This window comes from Teleopsis dalmanni, chromosome X, assembly GCF_002237135.1.
Source record: "Teleopsis dalmanni isolate 2A chromosome X, ASM223713v2, whole genome shotgun sequence".
In the NCBI taxonomy this organism is placed as follows: Eukaryota; Metazoa; Arthropoda; class Insecta; order Diptera; family Diopsidae; genus Teleopsis; species Teleopsis dalmanni.
The window spans coordinates 84,811,274-84,828,981 of record NC_051848.1 but is presented as its reverse complement, the minus strand read 5'-3'; the positions used below and the strand labels follow the sequence as shown (position 1 = coordinate 84,828,981).

At 30.4% G+C, this 17,708-nt stretch overlaps 1 protein-coding gene across 4 annotated transcripts in view; it reads left to right on the top strand.

Moving 5' to 3' along the window:
* The window catches only part of LOC119662109 (AF4/FMR2 family member lilli), a 199,839-nt gene extending 183,099 nt beyond the window's left edge, over window positions 1–16,740 (top strand). For 3 of the 4 annotated variants that reach the window (XM_038071660.1, XM_038071661.1, XM_038071662.1), the window contains 11 exons: window positions 7,925–8,741; window positions 9,512–9,954; window positions 10,075–10,128; window positions 10,237–12,502; window positions 12,586–14,106; window positions 14,165–14,424; window positions 14,538–14,732; window positions 15,000–15,083; window positions 15,196–15,343; window positions 15,444–15,594; window positions 16,350–16,740. In XM_038071660.1, coding sequence (XP_037927588.1) covers window positions 7,925–8,741; window positions 9,512–9,954; window positions 10,075–10,128; window positions 10,237–12,502; window positions 12,586–14,106; window positions 14,165–14,424; window positions 14,538–14,732; window positions 15,000–15,083; window positions 15,196–15,343; window positions 15,444–15,594; window positions 16,350–16,474 — 6,064 coding nt within the window. In that variant the 3' untranslated portion in view covers window positions 16,475–16,740. Of the gene's footprint in view, window positions 1–7,024; window positions 7,154–7,924; window positions 8,742–9,511; window positions 9,955–10,074; window positions 10,129–10,236; window positions 12,503–12,585; window positions 14,107–14,164; window positions 14,425–14,537; window positions 14,733–14,999; window positions 15,084–15,195; window positions 15,344–15,443; window positions 15,595–16,349 lie in introns of those variants that run through there. The other variant, XM_038071663.1, reaches the window with a different exon arrangement.
* The last annotated feature ends 968 nt before the right edge of the window (window positions 16,741–17,708 follow it).

The window sequence follows — 17,708 nt, the reverse complement described above, 5'->3', positions numbered from 1 at the left end:
ATAACTTCTATAGCACATATAGCACATTGTGAAATTGCTTGAGATAGGTGACATTTCAAAGATATCAGAATGAAGTCTGTTTACCATTTAACACTAACATGAGCGTACATAAGTTGCTTTCGAACTGATTGCTATTGTTCGATGAAAACAATGTTTAAATTAAATAAATGTTGCTTTTTATTGCTTCCCCACCCACTGTACGTTCCAGGTCTGACACCCAACGGCTACTAATTGTTTGCAGATATCAAAATGTTGCAATGACATACTTTTAGAATAAAGATTAATCACTTTATAAAATACGCATAAAAAAGTTAAAGAAATGTTGGTATGACCTTCTCATTTTCGAAGGAGAGTCTGATTGCGTAGATTGAAGAGTTATTAGGTCATGGGTTGAATGTGAAAATAAAGGACAAAAAACTGATATAAATATTCCATATATACTTTTTAGACTAGAATTGTCAACGCCAATTGTGTACAACGATGCTTATTTAAAGATAGGATCTTATTATTTATGCTGGTAAGCTATTTAAGCTATTTCAGGTCCTATTTTACATTAGGTCACGATAACTAATAAACTATATATACTTATGAACTTCTTATAACAACTTCAAATGTTTTTTTATTTCTCTCTGTCTACATTTTATGCTACGTGACTGTTAGGTTGTGACCTCTCAGCATATTTATGATAGTTCTACAATTTTTTTATGACAGTGCTTGTACAAAACAAGTATGTGCATATAACTTCTATAATTTTATAGTAGTTTGAACTGCTTCATCTAACCATTATTAAGTTTTCAACTAATATGTTTGAAATTTCATTGTGAGTTTTAAAGAGGACTCTGTGTAATATGTTTGTTTGTGGAAGTACCAGTTCGTTACTCAAGAGACTTTCTATAGTTTTTTTTTATTTATTATAAATGAAATCAAGTTATTGACTTCGGCACTGCTTGGCTTTTTACGTAGATGTTTGTCTTGGAGTAACATTCTTTCTAAGTGTAGGCTAGTTCTACAACTTTCTCCACAGTTGAAACTACCCTCCCACCCCATTCGTTACTTAATCCATTAGATTCAAAAAAATAACTTATATATAGTATATAAATCATTTTAATAAATATCTATAGTACATTCTCCAAAAGTCATTGGAGAATTCTATTTTATTCAGCTTTGTTGGAAATCATATTTGAAGTTGTGGAGTTGAAATATTTTTAATGAAGAGTGGTTATAGAGTGTAAACCCAATACTTGTAATAATAAAAATAAATTAAATATTATTATGTTTATAATAAAAAACATAAACACCAAATAGTGAATTTTTAGATTAACATCTAGATTTTATAAGAAACTGATTTTGGCTACGATCTATCTATTTTTCAAATATATATTTCAAATATAAACAAAAAACTAAACAAGAACATTATTCGTAGTACATACATTTCCCCGTTTCCTCATCGATAAAACAAAAATATCATCATAATCATCATGGCTTTATAGTTCCAGATAAATTGTTGCCTAGTTAATTGGTAAAACCCATCGTTATTTGTTCCGTTAAATATTTTCTTGATACCTAATTTGTCATTGACTTTTTTTTTAGCTTATGTGGTCTCGCATGAAAACTCTTCCTTTTCACATAATCGTTGCCTTTTCTAAGTTGATACCCATGTTATCGTGGCCTTTGTGGTTTGATGTACTGCTTCTCTTATTCATCGTTTTTATTTTTCGTCAGTTTATCTACTTTAAAAATTATATTTACTTATATAACATCCTTATTCTTATTTTACTATAAATGTTTTTAAATTATTTCTTTTTCAAAAAGTTTTGCTTTTGTTACTATTATAAAAACTATGCCCACATCTATAATAAATTATACGTAATAAAATAAAGAAAATAATTTTAACATTAATGACGTCTTTGTCAGGTAATAACAGAAGAGCAAACAGCTGCGCCACTATAATTATGAACATCTGAAGTAAAAATTAGAACTTTTTACAATTTCATTTTTTCTAGAACCTCATATTTTAATTAATTTTGTGGTACTTTTTTTTTTAAAAAAAGTAAATTAAACCATCTTTAGAGAAATTTAATTTGCTGATTATCACTAAAACAATACCTTTTACATGACTCTTTTTCTTCAATAATTCAAAGGAATAATGTAATAATCTATTAATATTAAGGAAAGTCTAATTCCAAAAATATTAAATATATTTTTTCTTAGACAATTCCTAGAAGTGTATTCCTACTTTTTTTGGAATATATTAAAATAGGTAGCAAAAAAGAAAAGAGTTCATATGCAATTAGCATTGCTGCTTGTCTACCTTTATAAGTCCTTTTATGACATATTGCAATGAACGTCCTTCAGCGTAGTAATACAATAAAAGGAACCAATATTATTGATAAAAAAATATATGTTGTTTATTTTTTACCTGAGCTTATTACAAATATTTGCGAAACATTATATTCATATATTCATTTTATTAAATGTTATTATAACAGTTTTTTAAGATTTGTAGTGGGTTAAAAAATGAATATCGACTTATACCATAGTTTTACAAATCCTTAACCCCAACCTCACAAAATTTGTTTACATTAAATTAACATTTTTTTTACCATATTGAGTGAGCATATGTCAAGTATATACTCCTTTGATAGTCCTCATTCTAGTTATTTAATTATCTGGTACATTAAGACCGAAAAGTTTTCGGAAATTCTCATTTAAAATTCGCGCGCTGTATATTTTTCGATATTTTAAGTTTATGTAGTTTGGCAGCACTGTCCTTAATTACTATGCCAAAAATGAGCGCGATCTGTCAGACAGTTCGTTTACGGCAGCTGTTGAAACCAGTTCACCTCAGTAGGGCGTTGCGAAAAAAACAATGGAAAAAAATATTGAACAAAGAGTTTGCATCAAATTTTGTGTTTCGAACGAAATTTCGTGTGCAGAATCGTTGCGAATGCTACAAAAGGCTTATGGGGAATCAGTTTTATCGAAAACTCAAGTTTATGAGTGGTACAAAGCCTTCCAGGACGGTCGTACGACCGTCGAAGACATTTCGCAACGCACTACTGAGGTGAACTGGTTTCAACAGCTGCCGTAAACGAACTGTCTGACAGATCGAGCTCATTTTTGGCATAGTAATTAAGGACAGTGCTGCCAAACTACATAAACTTAAAATATCGAAAAATATACAGCGCGCGAATTTTAAATGAGAATTTCCGAAAACTTTTCAGTCTTAATGTATAATACAATCATTGAAGAAATACATTTTAGCGGATAATGTTTATGACCATAGTAAATACCCTTGAACGCATTGTAAAACCATATTAAATTTCATTAGCTTTTCCTATAAATTAACTTAAGAATTATTAGTGTTCTCGTAAAGAAAAATTACCTAAAAATAGAATTCTTTTATGATACTACATCTAAGCTTAATTGTTTTTATTATCAGGTCAATTCTTTTGAACTAAATTTTTATTTGACTATAATAATTATCATTAATTTTGCAATACTTTGATAGTATTCTTACTAATTTAAGTAAGATGTTGCCTGATCTATACGAACGTCTAGCAGTAACTTATAAAAAGATTCCCTACACTCTGCTTAATTAGTTATCTAGAAAAAAGGAACAAAGAGAAGTTTCTTTTTTACCAACTTCAGATTCAAGAAATCTAAATTTAATATTAGAAAATATTCATTTGCTAAATAGCTAGTTATCCTAAATTTAATCCTCATATCTTGTGAGATAGAAATCTTATGTAGCCTTGTGTTTCATTGAATATATAATGTTGTAGACTTATTGATCTGAGGAAGTATTATTTTCAGTTTTTTCACTTCAATGACATTGTTTCGCATTCTACTTCTTCTTCATATATTGTCTCATTAAGTATTTCTTTTTTCTGGGTCTGTATGCAGGTTGATAGGGTTCTTAAAAATTAGTTGGATCTTAGCGCAAAATCCCTTTACATAGCACTTAAAGACTTAAATTCAATACTAACATATCTTTCCAACTTCAACAATAATTATATATTTTAATGAATTTCGAATTTAACTTATAAAATTGAAATCATTTTGGGAAATTCATTTTTGCGGCAATCAGTAAAGGTAAAACCATATATCCGATAAACTTTTAGCTATCCATTGTGAAATATTTAATCCTGGTCATTAATTAATGCTTATAATTGTATAAGTATCGGGGCCCACATATATCAATATAACTTAATTCTCGTTAGTTTGTCTCCAAATATAACTGAACATAACTAAACATAACTTAATCTAAAGCTTAATCGAACTTCTATAACTCGAATTTTCAATAACTTGAACTGAAAAGAGTGCAACAGGGTTTTAGGGAGCAAATTACATACAATTTTGCTTCCATAACTCGAATTTCTCTATATGATACTCCAATTTCTGAATAATACTTCAACTGATGATCACTATAAGGTTTGGAATAAATTGGAATCTGTTGTTACTGAAAATAAGAAAAAGAAATTGAAATCTAAAATCCTAATTTCTGCATATTTTATTTCAGAATAACTTCTGTGCTGTATTTGATTTCAAATAAATAAATAAGTATCTTAAAATGTGATTCTAGTTTCTTTGAAAAACAAAAAAAGATAAAAAATTCTCTAACTTGAAGTCTACATAAATCGAATATTTTCTTTGTAAAATGGTACTTCGAGTTATGGAGGTTTGATGAGTGTATATTGTGAGGACAAATTGTGCTAAATAAACTTTCACGTCCTGAGAGTTTCATATTAATCACTTACATGATCTACAGTTATTCATTATGATTCAGTGATATATTATTAAATTCCCCCTTTAATTTTATTAATATAAAAAATATTTTTTTTGATAGTTTGATCTGTAAGATTTTTATTGAATAAGTGAAGAGAACTCAATTAAGTTCTTTTAAATACGTTTTATATAATTTTACTAATAATGACATTCATTCTTATTACAGTCTTTGAATAATATTTTAATTGATTTATTAAGAACTTCAGTCGAGGAAAGTATTTCATTCTCACTTTCAGAGATTGATGTACTAAAAAACCGCATGATATAGTAGATATCCATTATTTTATAAATAAATAATTGATATAGTGATATTTCTGGAACTATTCAATTGTAAAGAATGAACTCAAATAGATGCTTTCAAATGTTTTCCCTATATTTTTTCTGTTCATAGCATATGCCTTAATGTATATAATATTTATTTAAATAATTAATAAATCTTTCGGTTAATTTAATAATATAAAGAAGTCTATAATTTGTAGGTTATAAATAAATTAGTTATATATACTAACTTCTGCTAATATTCTACTAATCCAAACTGTTACAAATATTCGATAAATTCGAGATGTATTAGTAAATTGTAACTCTAATCCTATACATGGTTCTTTTATGTGTATCCAAAAATCTAAACCATTAGAGACTTTTTTAATGAAAATAGAGGATTCAATTTGGCACTTGTTTTTTTTTTCTTCCTTATACAATTTTATATAATATTTATTTAGATCACTGATTCATTAAAATGTATGTCTTGTCGGTGAATTTAATATGATTAAGTATGTAGTCGATATCCTTAATGTTTTAAATAATTTCGTGATGCATTAGTAACTTTTACTAGTATTTTACTAATACGAACGATTACAAGAACTCGATAAATTAGAGATATATTAGTAGATCCTTATCCTAATCTTGTACACATAAAGGAATTAGTGATATATTCAATTAGTGATATATGAGTAGACCCTACCCGTAATATTTTACATTAAAAAGAACTTTTTAATGATATTCTTAAATATCAAACCTTTTAGAATTTATTAACAGATACTTATTCTAATATCATATACGTAACAGAACATATATCTAACAATTTAAACTGTCAGAGATTCATTTCGTGAAAATAGATAACTCAACTAGGCACTTATGAATGTGTTAGTAATAATTTTTTGATATCCATGCATGGTGAAGTCTAGTCGACCTATATGAAATTCAGTTTCATGAGATTCCCGTATAAAGTAGCCAATGGATTTTCATTATTTAATTTATCAATTACTGATATAATAGTAAGCCCTTTTTAAAGCTATGACCTGATTTTATTAAAATAAACCTTTTATCAATTGTAAAGTCCAGGCAGTCTATGTAAACCCAGCTTCATGAGACCTCCGTTTAACGATGGACGGACGGATAACGATTGTTTTATGAGGAAATCAGTCCTGCCCAGCATAACTATAAAAACCATCATCAAACATTTCCCATTGAATTAATTTTTGGTATTTTATTATAAAAATATATTAAAGTTTTGTTAAAAATTAATTATTACCCCGTCCGTCCAATTTCCATACTCCCATACCTTCGTTTGGCCATCCAGTTGATGTGTATTTGTCCATATATTTGCGTTATAGAGCATATCATTTGTATGTCTGTATGTATGTGAAGTAAGTTGCAATTAACGCGTGTATATTCTGCATTTAAATATCATTTTTATTTCGCACTGAAAAAGAATTAAATATATAAATATATATGTATATATATATATATTTTCATAGTGTCAATATCTGCTTATACTGATTGGTGAAAGTGAAAAAAAAAAAAATTAAAAGTATGGTGAACTAAAGGAGGCGCCAAAACTCATATAACGCACACCACAAAAGAAATACAAACATTTTCACCATTCAATAGGTTAATGTTGTGTTGTTGTTATTGTTGTTGTTGTTGTTTGTGTTATTTGTTTTGCTATCTTTGCACGTCAACCCCACTTATTTTTTTACATATAAATTATTATTGATGTTGTGTTTTTTCAACATATTCAACATGTTGATGAATATAATTCTGGGTACCCACTTTTTCACTTTTTTATATGCAATAACTTAGTACAAATATATATTTCAACTCATTGACGTTAAGATCATATCATAATATCATATCAATATCTATCAATATCTAATATTATGTATTTTAAAAATTTATATATTTTTGTTCTGTAAACCAGAAGAGCAGTTGGAAAAATTTATTATTCCTAAATTCGGTTACGGTACATATAGCTTACATTGAGTTAATGCAAGTACTTTTTTGCTACCTGCCTGACAGACGATATTTTAATTCGCGTATTTTGTTATTATATTTCCAGAAATACACCCGCACTTTTCTATTACCTGTAAGTGATAGTTTTGAAAATATGTTTCGCGAAATTTAACTTAATGAAATTAGTATTTTTACAGACGAGCTAAAGATCGCATGTGCATTATTTCGCGCTTATTTTTTGTAAAGTGACAAATTTTTAATATTCAACTTACAAGATATCCATTGTTAATAAATTAATACTAAACCTACAGGATTTCCAGTGATAAAATTAAAATAAGAAATCAAAACTGACTAATTAGTTCTGAAAGAAAATTTTATACCAACTATAAATGGTGTTGTCCATATAATTAATATTTTATATTCATTTCACTTAATGGAATTAGTTTCTTTACGGACAAGCAAACGATCGCATATACTTTGTTTCGCGCTTCATAATTTTTCTAAAATTAGAGTGAATATTTTATTAATCTAGCAACAAAATTTTAAATATTTAACTTTGAAAAGTTTTGACGTTAATATTTAAAACCCAACTTTAAAATTTTTCAAACGACAAAAATTGTCTAATTCAGTGCACCGATTACTTTTGTGCTTTTATTTCTCACAGCACTAACGCGAGAATATTTTGATTGTGAACTTTTTTATTTACTTTTCTTGTATATTGGATGGCACTTCATATGTTTCATTCATTAACATACATATAAAAAAATAATATTATATTTATTGTGTATGTGATATAGTTAATATATATTAAGCAAGCTGAAAAATAATATTTATAAAATAAATATATTATATTATTTTATATTTAACAACTTTAATTAATAAAATTATTAATTATTTATTGTAGCATGGAGGATTACGAGCGTCGACAGCGAAGAGAACGTGAAAAATCGGAACGACAACAAGTGCAGACTGTTGATCGTGAGCATTCATTATTTTCTGAACCCAGACGTGTGAATCCCTCAGAAGGTGATGATGATATAACAGCCAAATTGGGTGATTACTCCAAAGCTAAGGAATTCATTAGCTTGTATACAGTTGGTATATCAAATTCGGGCCATGGTCATATGCCACCAAATGCTGTCCTACCGGGTATTATGCCAACAAGTGCCTCTAGTGGTGTTAATTTAGGTGGTAGTATTGGTATTGGTGGTATAAATAATAATGGTAACTCACAAAATATATCATCAACGGGCGTTGCGTCAATAGCACAACGTTTACCACCGTCACAACAACAACCGCCACATCACTACCAACAACAACAAACACGTCAGCCTTATGTTAAGCAGGCTGATAATAAACCACCATATAATGGACGTGGCGGTTATCCTGGCCAACCAGTGAAGAACGATTTACGTTCAAGTAGTGGTATGGCACCACCGAAAGGCCCACCACAACAAATAACACAACAATCAATGTCGTCCTCCTCAGTCACTTCTGCAACAGCAGCAAATACGACGTCAACATCTACAGCGGTTGGTGCAAATTCAAATCTGTTTCCACCGCCATCATCAACACTCATGCCAAATGGACGCCAGAATGCGTCAGACAAAACTTTTCCTAAGCCAAGTCAATCTACGTTTTCAACTGCATCATCAACGACGCATAATGGTCGATTCTCACAACCGCAGATACCAAAAAGTCGCCAAAAATTACCACTAGATGTAAGTATATAAATTTTTTATATTATAATTTATATAATCATTATTTTTAAGTAAATATTAAGGCAGTTTATAAATAATTAAACGCATATATTATAAAGATTGATCATTTAAAGATTGTTTTTATATAATATTTAAACCGTTAAATATTAAATCAAATATAAAATTTGTTGAAATGATCAGTTAATTTATATGTTTGTTATAAATTTTATTTAAAAATTTAGTTTAACTAAAAATTATATGTGGAACTGAAAATTTATATAAAGATTGATTATTTAAAGATTATTTTGTATATAAATAATTTAATATTTAAATAATCAAATTACAAAACAAATATTAAAATCGTTGAAATGATAAATTAAATTATATTTGCGATATAAATTTCTAAATTAATTTCTATTTGTATAATAAATACTTAGAAAAGAAGCAAAATAAATTGCAGTAATGTATAATAGCAACAGACGTACCTTTAAAGACCAATCAAAATTTAAAAGAAGTAATTTTCTATACATTACATAAGCAATATAGAGTGAGATGTAGTCATTTATGTTTGTTCTTCTAAATGATAATTTCTATCTGCAGTGAAAACTCTGTAAAATGTACATCCCCTTTAAGTCGTGCTATCCAGCTTTCATTTTTCATGCAAAGTATGTTCTTTGCATGAACGGTGTGTCCCTTTAAAATAGCTTGCAATGTATTATTAGAATTGTATTTTTATTTTATTTGATTTATTTATGACATATCAAATAATATATATTATAAATCTGTTTTAGAATGATATCAAAAATATACTCAACCTTATGACAAACGTATTTCGTCCACCTGAAGCACCTTTAACGTTGATTGCTGCAACGCCCCATTCAACAATTGTAGAGAACTATAATTTAAATGGTCCTAATAAGCATAAATATGCCTTCATAGAGCCTATGATACCGCCTACAACACAAATACCATCGCCACCAGATGGACAACAACAGCAGCAACAACAACAAAGTCAACAACAGCAACAAACGTCTCAGCAACAAATTCAACAGCAGCAACAACAAACACAGCAGCAACAACAACAACAAAACCAGATGCTTCAACATCAGCAACCACAGCAACAACAGCCAGTGGCAACAATCAATTCTACTATACCATCACAAAGACCAAAGGAAAATTTAAAGCCGTTAAAAACGGAAAAAGTCACACCAACATTGGAAAAACAAAATTCAACGTAAGTTTGTGCTATAATTGCATATAAATATATTCATAAGATATTATAATTACATATATAATATACAATAATAATATAAACAATTAGATGTTAATATAAATCTTTCTTATTTAATTATAGTCTTGAAAACGATTTGGAACTTTCAGAATCTGATGATGATCGAAAGAAACAGAGGTAAGCATTAATTATCTAACATTTACACATACAAAATAGTAAATATATAATAAATATTTACTAAATATATACTTAATGTATACTAAATATATCCTTTTTATATGTCAGTCGTTCAGCATTGAATTCCAGTGATAGTTCGCAGTCTGATTCCAGTGAATCAGGTAGTGAAGATTCTTCCAAAGGTGAACAACAGCCGCCGAAACAAAATCATCACCAGCATCAGCAGCAACAGCAATCGCAACAACAATTGCTGCAACAGCTCAAAGTTCAACAGCAGCAATTATTGCGACCACAACTAAACGCCAGTGCAACCAACTCTGCCAGTGCAGCTGCATCTAAAAAGAAAAATAATCAATCGCTGAACACCGAAAACTGTAATAATAAAAATTTATTAAATAGCAACAAAGCATCGTCTCCATCAGATTCAAATAAATGGAATCTGCGTTGCTATATCACTCAGCACTCGCAAAATGACGCTTCGCCAGCTTCAGTTGTTAATTCAATGAATGTTGGCCTGAATGTGCCAACTATGATGTTACCAGGTGGCGCTCAAATCATACCAGAACCACCAATGCCACAACAGTTGTCTGCCGCTAATAATAATTCTCAACCGAACACCACAATTGTTAAAAACGAACGTATTGCTGAAGATGATGAGGATGATGACGATGACGAGGATGACGACGATGATGATGATGAAGAAGATGATGATGATGAAGACTGCAATGGTAATGCTAAAGCTCCAACTAAAGAATCCTTTCACCATTCTAATAGCAGTGGAACAAAAGGTTTTGTTGGTCGGAAACCGCATGGTTTAAGTGTTACACCATTAGCACCACTAATTGATGATATAAAAAAGGAAGTACCAATACTTAATTCTGCAGATTTCGTTACTATTCCAACAAGTCAAATTAAACATGAAACGCCTACAGGTTTGGCAATTACAACTGTTACTCAGTTTGGTACGCGTAGTCCCACAGATGCGAATCAAAATGATGATAAAAGTGTGCAAGAATTGCGTAAAAAAGCTGAGGAATACGCACAGATTGAAGGTTTATCTGCGCTTTCAGATAGCAACAGCAGCGATGACGATAAAACGGTCACACTACCCATTCCTGGACCAGGTGGTACTTTGCAAATACCAGGAGTTCCAGCCGCAATTACAGCACTCCCACGCTCGCCACCACATCAACATAAACCACCACCAACGTTGCCAAATTCTCTTATCGTAACAATTGACACTTTACCTGCATCACCAAAAGTACGCGGTAAAAAGTCTAGAAAAAAACCAAAAAAGTCTTTACATTCAACAAATGGTGATTCCAGTGATGAAGAGCCCGAATTTACTGCAACACGTTCATCAAATAATACAGTATCACTAAAAGTAAACAACAAAATGCATCATGAAGCGTCAAATATTTCTGATCTTAAAATTACTGTGAAGAAAGGACGTGGCCGACCACGTAAAAACACGCCAAACCAAAGCGGAAATATAAGCTCAGCTTCATCCACAGCAAAAGGGTCGTCTTTGACCGATAAAAAAGATGTTGCAAAAAAATCGACAGGTCGTAAAAAAGTATCACGACAAAATTCCTCAACATCATCAACGCCTCAAGAAAATACACCAATTAAATTGAAAATTACAACAACCGGTGCACATACTGCCAAAACGCAGCAGATAGTACCGCCTCGTCAGCCACAATTAATTGTAATTCCCAACCCTTTATCAAACTCTGTAATACCAACAAGTGAAGATTCGTCATCATCTTCTTCCACATCATATTCCACTTCAAAGTCATCGAGTTCCTCCTCCGATTCTGAAGGAGGTAGTGGCAATTCGGGGTCATCATCTGAGGATGAGCAAGTAAATAAGCATGAAACACGTTTAAAATCTTCTTTGGTTAATAATGCAACTACCACTGCAACAAATACACAAACAACTCATACTGCAGCTGGTCGCCGTATTGTCAAACAACTTAATAAACGTAAATCATCGTTAGATGATGTTGCGTCGTTACCAAAAAGTGCTAATGGCTTACAAACTTCAGGAATTACGACAGCCAATGTCGCATCAAAAAAACCACGCACACAACCTTTACAGAACAACAAAATTGCTTCATCTTCATCATCATCAGATGATAGTTCAGCAGAAGAGTATGTTTCTCAGCCTGAACCGACAAATGTAATTGCAGGCGTGACAACTAATACACAATCAGCTTCTGGAAGTAGTTCACATCGTTCGCAAAATCAACAATCACCTCTAAAGCCTACTGCTTCAAGTAGAAGTCGTGGTTTATCGTCATGCTCGTCGTCATCATCCAGTGGTGAAGAAAACTCGGGCAGCTATTACAATGTAACCAATAAAAAAGAAAAAGTAAGTAACTAAATTATGCATTTATAAACTAAATTAAATTGTATATATTTTTATAAATATAAATCTTTCTTTTTACTTTATAGAAACGAAAACGTGAGAAACCTAAAAGTGATAAAAATAAAATAAGCACTTTAACACGGATATTTAATCCACGAGAAGGTGGTGCGAAAAAACAAGGTCAAGTGGTTATAATTGACCAATCCGAAGAAATGTTAGTAAAAGAACAACATCAAGCGCAGCAACAACAGTCACAACAACAACAATCCCAACAGCAGCAGCAGCAACAAACTCAACTTCAACAAAAACATATATCACCAAATGCGGCCTTTAAAACAAGTCAAGAGAATTTAACACAATTAATGTCGCCTGCCTCTTCTACAAATATTACCCATTCATCACAATCACCACGCATTACATCTGGTCAAATGAAATCACCACGCAATCCAGTGTCATCACAATTAATTCCCCGTCGTACGCCAGATCGTTCAAGTTCAAGCGCTGAACGCAAGTCACAGCATCGGATTAAAACGCCCACTCGAACGCCAACACGTACACCGCCAAATACACGTACCCCAACTCCTACACAATCAACTACTACAACACAGCTTACGTCTACAGCGCCAGCTGCTTTAACCTTTACTAATCAATCTTCACTTGTTTGTTCAATCGATCTCTCGCGATTGCGACGCATTCCTCCTGAATGGTATGTCAACAGAAATCGGGTGTGCACACCAGGAGGTGGACACACTCCATCTACGTATCATATAGGCGCTGGACCGCCTTCAGACCGCACACCTATTTATGATCATGAAACTATTTTGAATGCTGACTTGCAAGCAACACAATTGTCACAGAGACTGAAATCCCGAACGGCTAGCAGAAGCCACAGTACTTCACGCAGTACTGGCAGCCGTACACCAACACAACTTAATGCCGCCGTTGCCCCAATAGATCGTGAACTATCACGTTCTCGTGAAAGCCTGCCCGAAGGCAAACAAAGACTGGAAGATGTTAATAGTAACGGTCGTAGTAGTCGGTCAGTTGATGGTCCAACAACTCCAAAAGATCCACAACTTTACAATACACATGGAGTTCCATCAGCACATTTAACACCAAACGGTTACACACCGAGAGGACTTTCATCTTCACTTACAAGCGGTGGTAGCAGTAATGGCAGTTCACCATCAACCAAACTTATAACTGGCGTGAAACCAGAACGTATCAAATATGAGATTGACGCAGAGGCATCATTAACACCGACCAGCACACACGCTTTTAGCAGCGAAACTAAATTCAAAGCTAACAAAACTGCTGTTAAACAAGAACTTAAACCTGACTTAAAACCAACCGAGCTCGCCCTATCGGGTAAACTTTTAGATGCCTCAGTTACCAAAACCGAAAGTAAATCACGTCGTAAACGCAGTACCAGTTCAAGCTTAAGCCCATATAAGGAAAAGAAGAGGAAAAAAGAAAAAGAAAAAGAAAAGGAAAAAGAAAAGGAATCCTCGTCTTCGACCAATACAAAAGAAAAAGATAAAGACAAAGTACGTGATAAGCATAGCAGTCGTAGTAGTAAGAGCAAAGGAAGCAATGGACAAAAACAGGTAAATATCCATCATCTCAAACCAACAATATAAATTAATATATATATATTTTTTATAGAAGGAACTGCAAGCATTAGGTCAACAGATGCAACCCACAAACCACGATCGGTTATTGCACAATATTAGCACCTCTAGTCCTGCGCATTTACAAAACACCTCAGTCAGTGCAACAACAATAATGCCACCACCATGTAGTGCCAATTTTGCTGGTGCAACCATTGCAACGAGCACAACGACTACAACTATTCTATCGGTACCACAAGTTATATACCGCTCGTATTTTGAACGCGATGACGGTGCTTTAACAGACGATTTTAGGTAAATATAAATATATGCTGCAATTAATGAATTATTAATTATTATTGCCTAAAGTACTTATTTATTATTATTACCTTTATTAATCTGTACAATTTCTTTTTATTTTGTTTTAGCAAAAATAACAAATTCCTACAAGAGGCTGTTAGTAGAAAACATGCTGCAGATAAGGAGACTGATGACTTCAATAAAGTGACATTATATCTGGAGGCTGTGGTGTATTTTTTATTATCCGGTTCAGCAATGGAACAACACAAGCATAGCGAGGATTCCGCTTGGACCATGTACAAGGAAACATTTACTTTAATTAAGTGAGTAATGTGAGATTGTTAATATCAAATTATTATCAATACACTATTATTAATGCGTTTTTAATTTATTATTAATATATTTCTAATATATTATAAGAACAGTTTTAATATATTTAGTATATTATTAATGTGTTATTAGTATATTTTTAATATATTATTAGTATATTATCAAAGTATGTTTAATACATTATGAACATATTATTTTATAACAAAATTTATATTTGAAAGTGTTCACTAACTAACAAATCTTAAATCTTATTTTTACAGATTTATCTCATCGAAATTCCGACACTTACAAGAATCGTCATCAAATGGACAACTGGAAACACTTAATAAAGTTGCTATCCTTAGGTAAGTTGTGCATTATTAATATAAATATCAAATAATATTAATAATTAATATTAATTAATAATTAATAATTCATGTAATTATAAATATAATTAATTTATTCATCTTTTTGCAGCCTTCGTTGCCAGTCGCTAATCTCGTTAAAACTATATAAAATCAGGCGGCACTTCTGTCACAGCATTATTACTGTATGCAATGACTTCTTCAAGAATGGAAAAAACAGTGAAGTTGTTAACGGCAATACTCAATCGCCATCTAATTCGGTAAGTTAACATATTTTATAATTTAAACAAATTTGTTAACTATAATTTTTTTTGTTGTAAATAGTACAAATTTATTAACTGTATTTTTCTTTTTAACTAGGGTACTGGATCCAATACACCACCTGGCAAAACTGTGTCTCAGGATATACTCTCCGCTTTAATGCAACAAAATCAATTTTTTAGTTATGTAGCAAGTAGTCATGAATTATGGGATGAAGCGGATCGATTAGTTAAGCGTGGCAACCATACTGGTAAGTTATAATATTAATATAAATAGTAAAATTTAACAAACTAAGCTAAAGAAAAAGTAGTTACGAAACAAAGTTCAAAATGTTTGATTAACTGTATGTACCGGAGTGATTTTAAAATTGAAGAACTAAGCAATGAAAATGAGAATAAAATAATTTTTAAAACATATCTTACTTCACCACTACGTCTTTGAAGGTTTCGATTTTTTGTTTTTGTTTTTGAGAGCTAATCCCATTAATAGTAATCTCAGCTAACAGCTGCAATGAAAATTACTATTTACAACTTTTTTTATTAAGATATATATTCAGTTTTGGTAAATTTGGAAAAAATAATCTTATTTTTTGAACTCTTCTTCCATGTCTCTAGTTAAACTAAATTAAATTAAAATAAATTTTATAAAAATAAATTAAATGAAATTAAATCAAATCAATTAACTCAAAGTAAATGTTTTTTACAAAAATGTTTCAAGTTTAATGGCTCTATATAAAACTGTTACTCATCTCTCTATTTATATATTTTCTTATAATTTAATAATATGATATATATGTATATCATATTATTATGATATATAAAATACAATAATATATTTTATAAAATATAAAAATTTTTTTAAACATTTGAGCTTTGTAGAAAACTATTTCATATTTCGTCAATATTTTCATTGCATTATTATATAATTCATATTGCATTTAAAATATGAATTTTTTTAAATTAAACCTAATATTCTAAAAACTAGTTTCTTTTTCTTTTTTTTTAGATTTCTTCATCGCACTCGATCACGAGAATGGTCCACTAACATTACATAGCACAATGTACGAAGTGTTCCGCTATGTGCAGGCGGGTTTAAAGAAACTTAAAGAAAATATTGTAGCTAAAAAATAATGTGTGCTCGTATATTAAGAAAAAATTAAACAATCAACATACGATACACAGCATCCTCACTCAATATACTAATTGTTATTAAAAAAAAATTATATACAATATTGTAAAAAAAAAAATCAAAACAAAAACAAAGTAAATGATAACAAAGACGTACCAGCAAGCATTAGAAATTGTTTATAAACAATACCGAAAACTTTAAGCGCCGAATGTTGGTCGTTCCAAGAATTTTAACTAATTTAATTCAATTATAAACTGAATTATATGAGTATATACATATAATATTAATTATATTTAGTCTAATTCGTTTGTTTTATATAAATTAATATATATATGTGTATGTCTATATATATTTTTATATATATATATGTTTATATAGGCATGTATGCGTAATCAAAAATTGTATTTTTTTAGTTATAATTTTAATATGAATTTTTTATTATGATGAATTAAATGTATATGTATATCAATTGTAATTATTTAATTTATTGCAGTGGGTATTGTAAAGAATTTTATTGTTTTAATTTTAATATATATTATTTCTTGTATATAATTTATACAATTATTGTTTTTTATATTATAGTTTGTAGTAAACGTAGCTAGCGGAGTTCATTATATTTTACAACAATGAATTCTATATAACATGCTAAAATGCGCAATAAGCTGCGACGTACATTTTGCATTTATGACTTATAGCTCTTGATGAATTGCCAGTTTTCCAACATATTTAATTTTATTTTTATTATAATTTTATTAAATTAAGTAATTAAGTTGCATGCTTTAAGTGCACAAATAAGGAAATAAAGTCGTTCAATGTACGTTGGCTTTGCTACATTAGCCGTTGTTAAGCCGAGCACAAAATTGCCAGAATAGAATTAAACGAAAATTTTATTTAAAAATATATCCCACATAAGTTTATGTTATATGAGGGAAAGTTATCAATATAGTTGTTATTGTTATTCGGAAAACTTTTTTCTTTTTCCAAATTATATGTATAAATATATATATATATATATATATATGCATGCATGCATAGCCGTTACTGGCGGCCGTACCGGTGCTTGGCATATTCATCAACGGCAATTCCAAATTTGTACGGTTTCAATTCGTGCGCAGCTTTTGATTATGAATTAATTTTTGTTATTATCGGTTAAAAGCGTACTGATAGTACGTTTTATACCTTTAGTGCCTCACTGTATTTTTTTTTTAATTAAGTATAGGCAAAAGATTTTCGTGC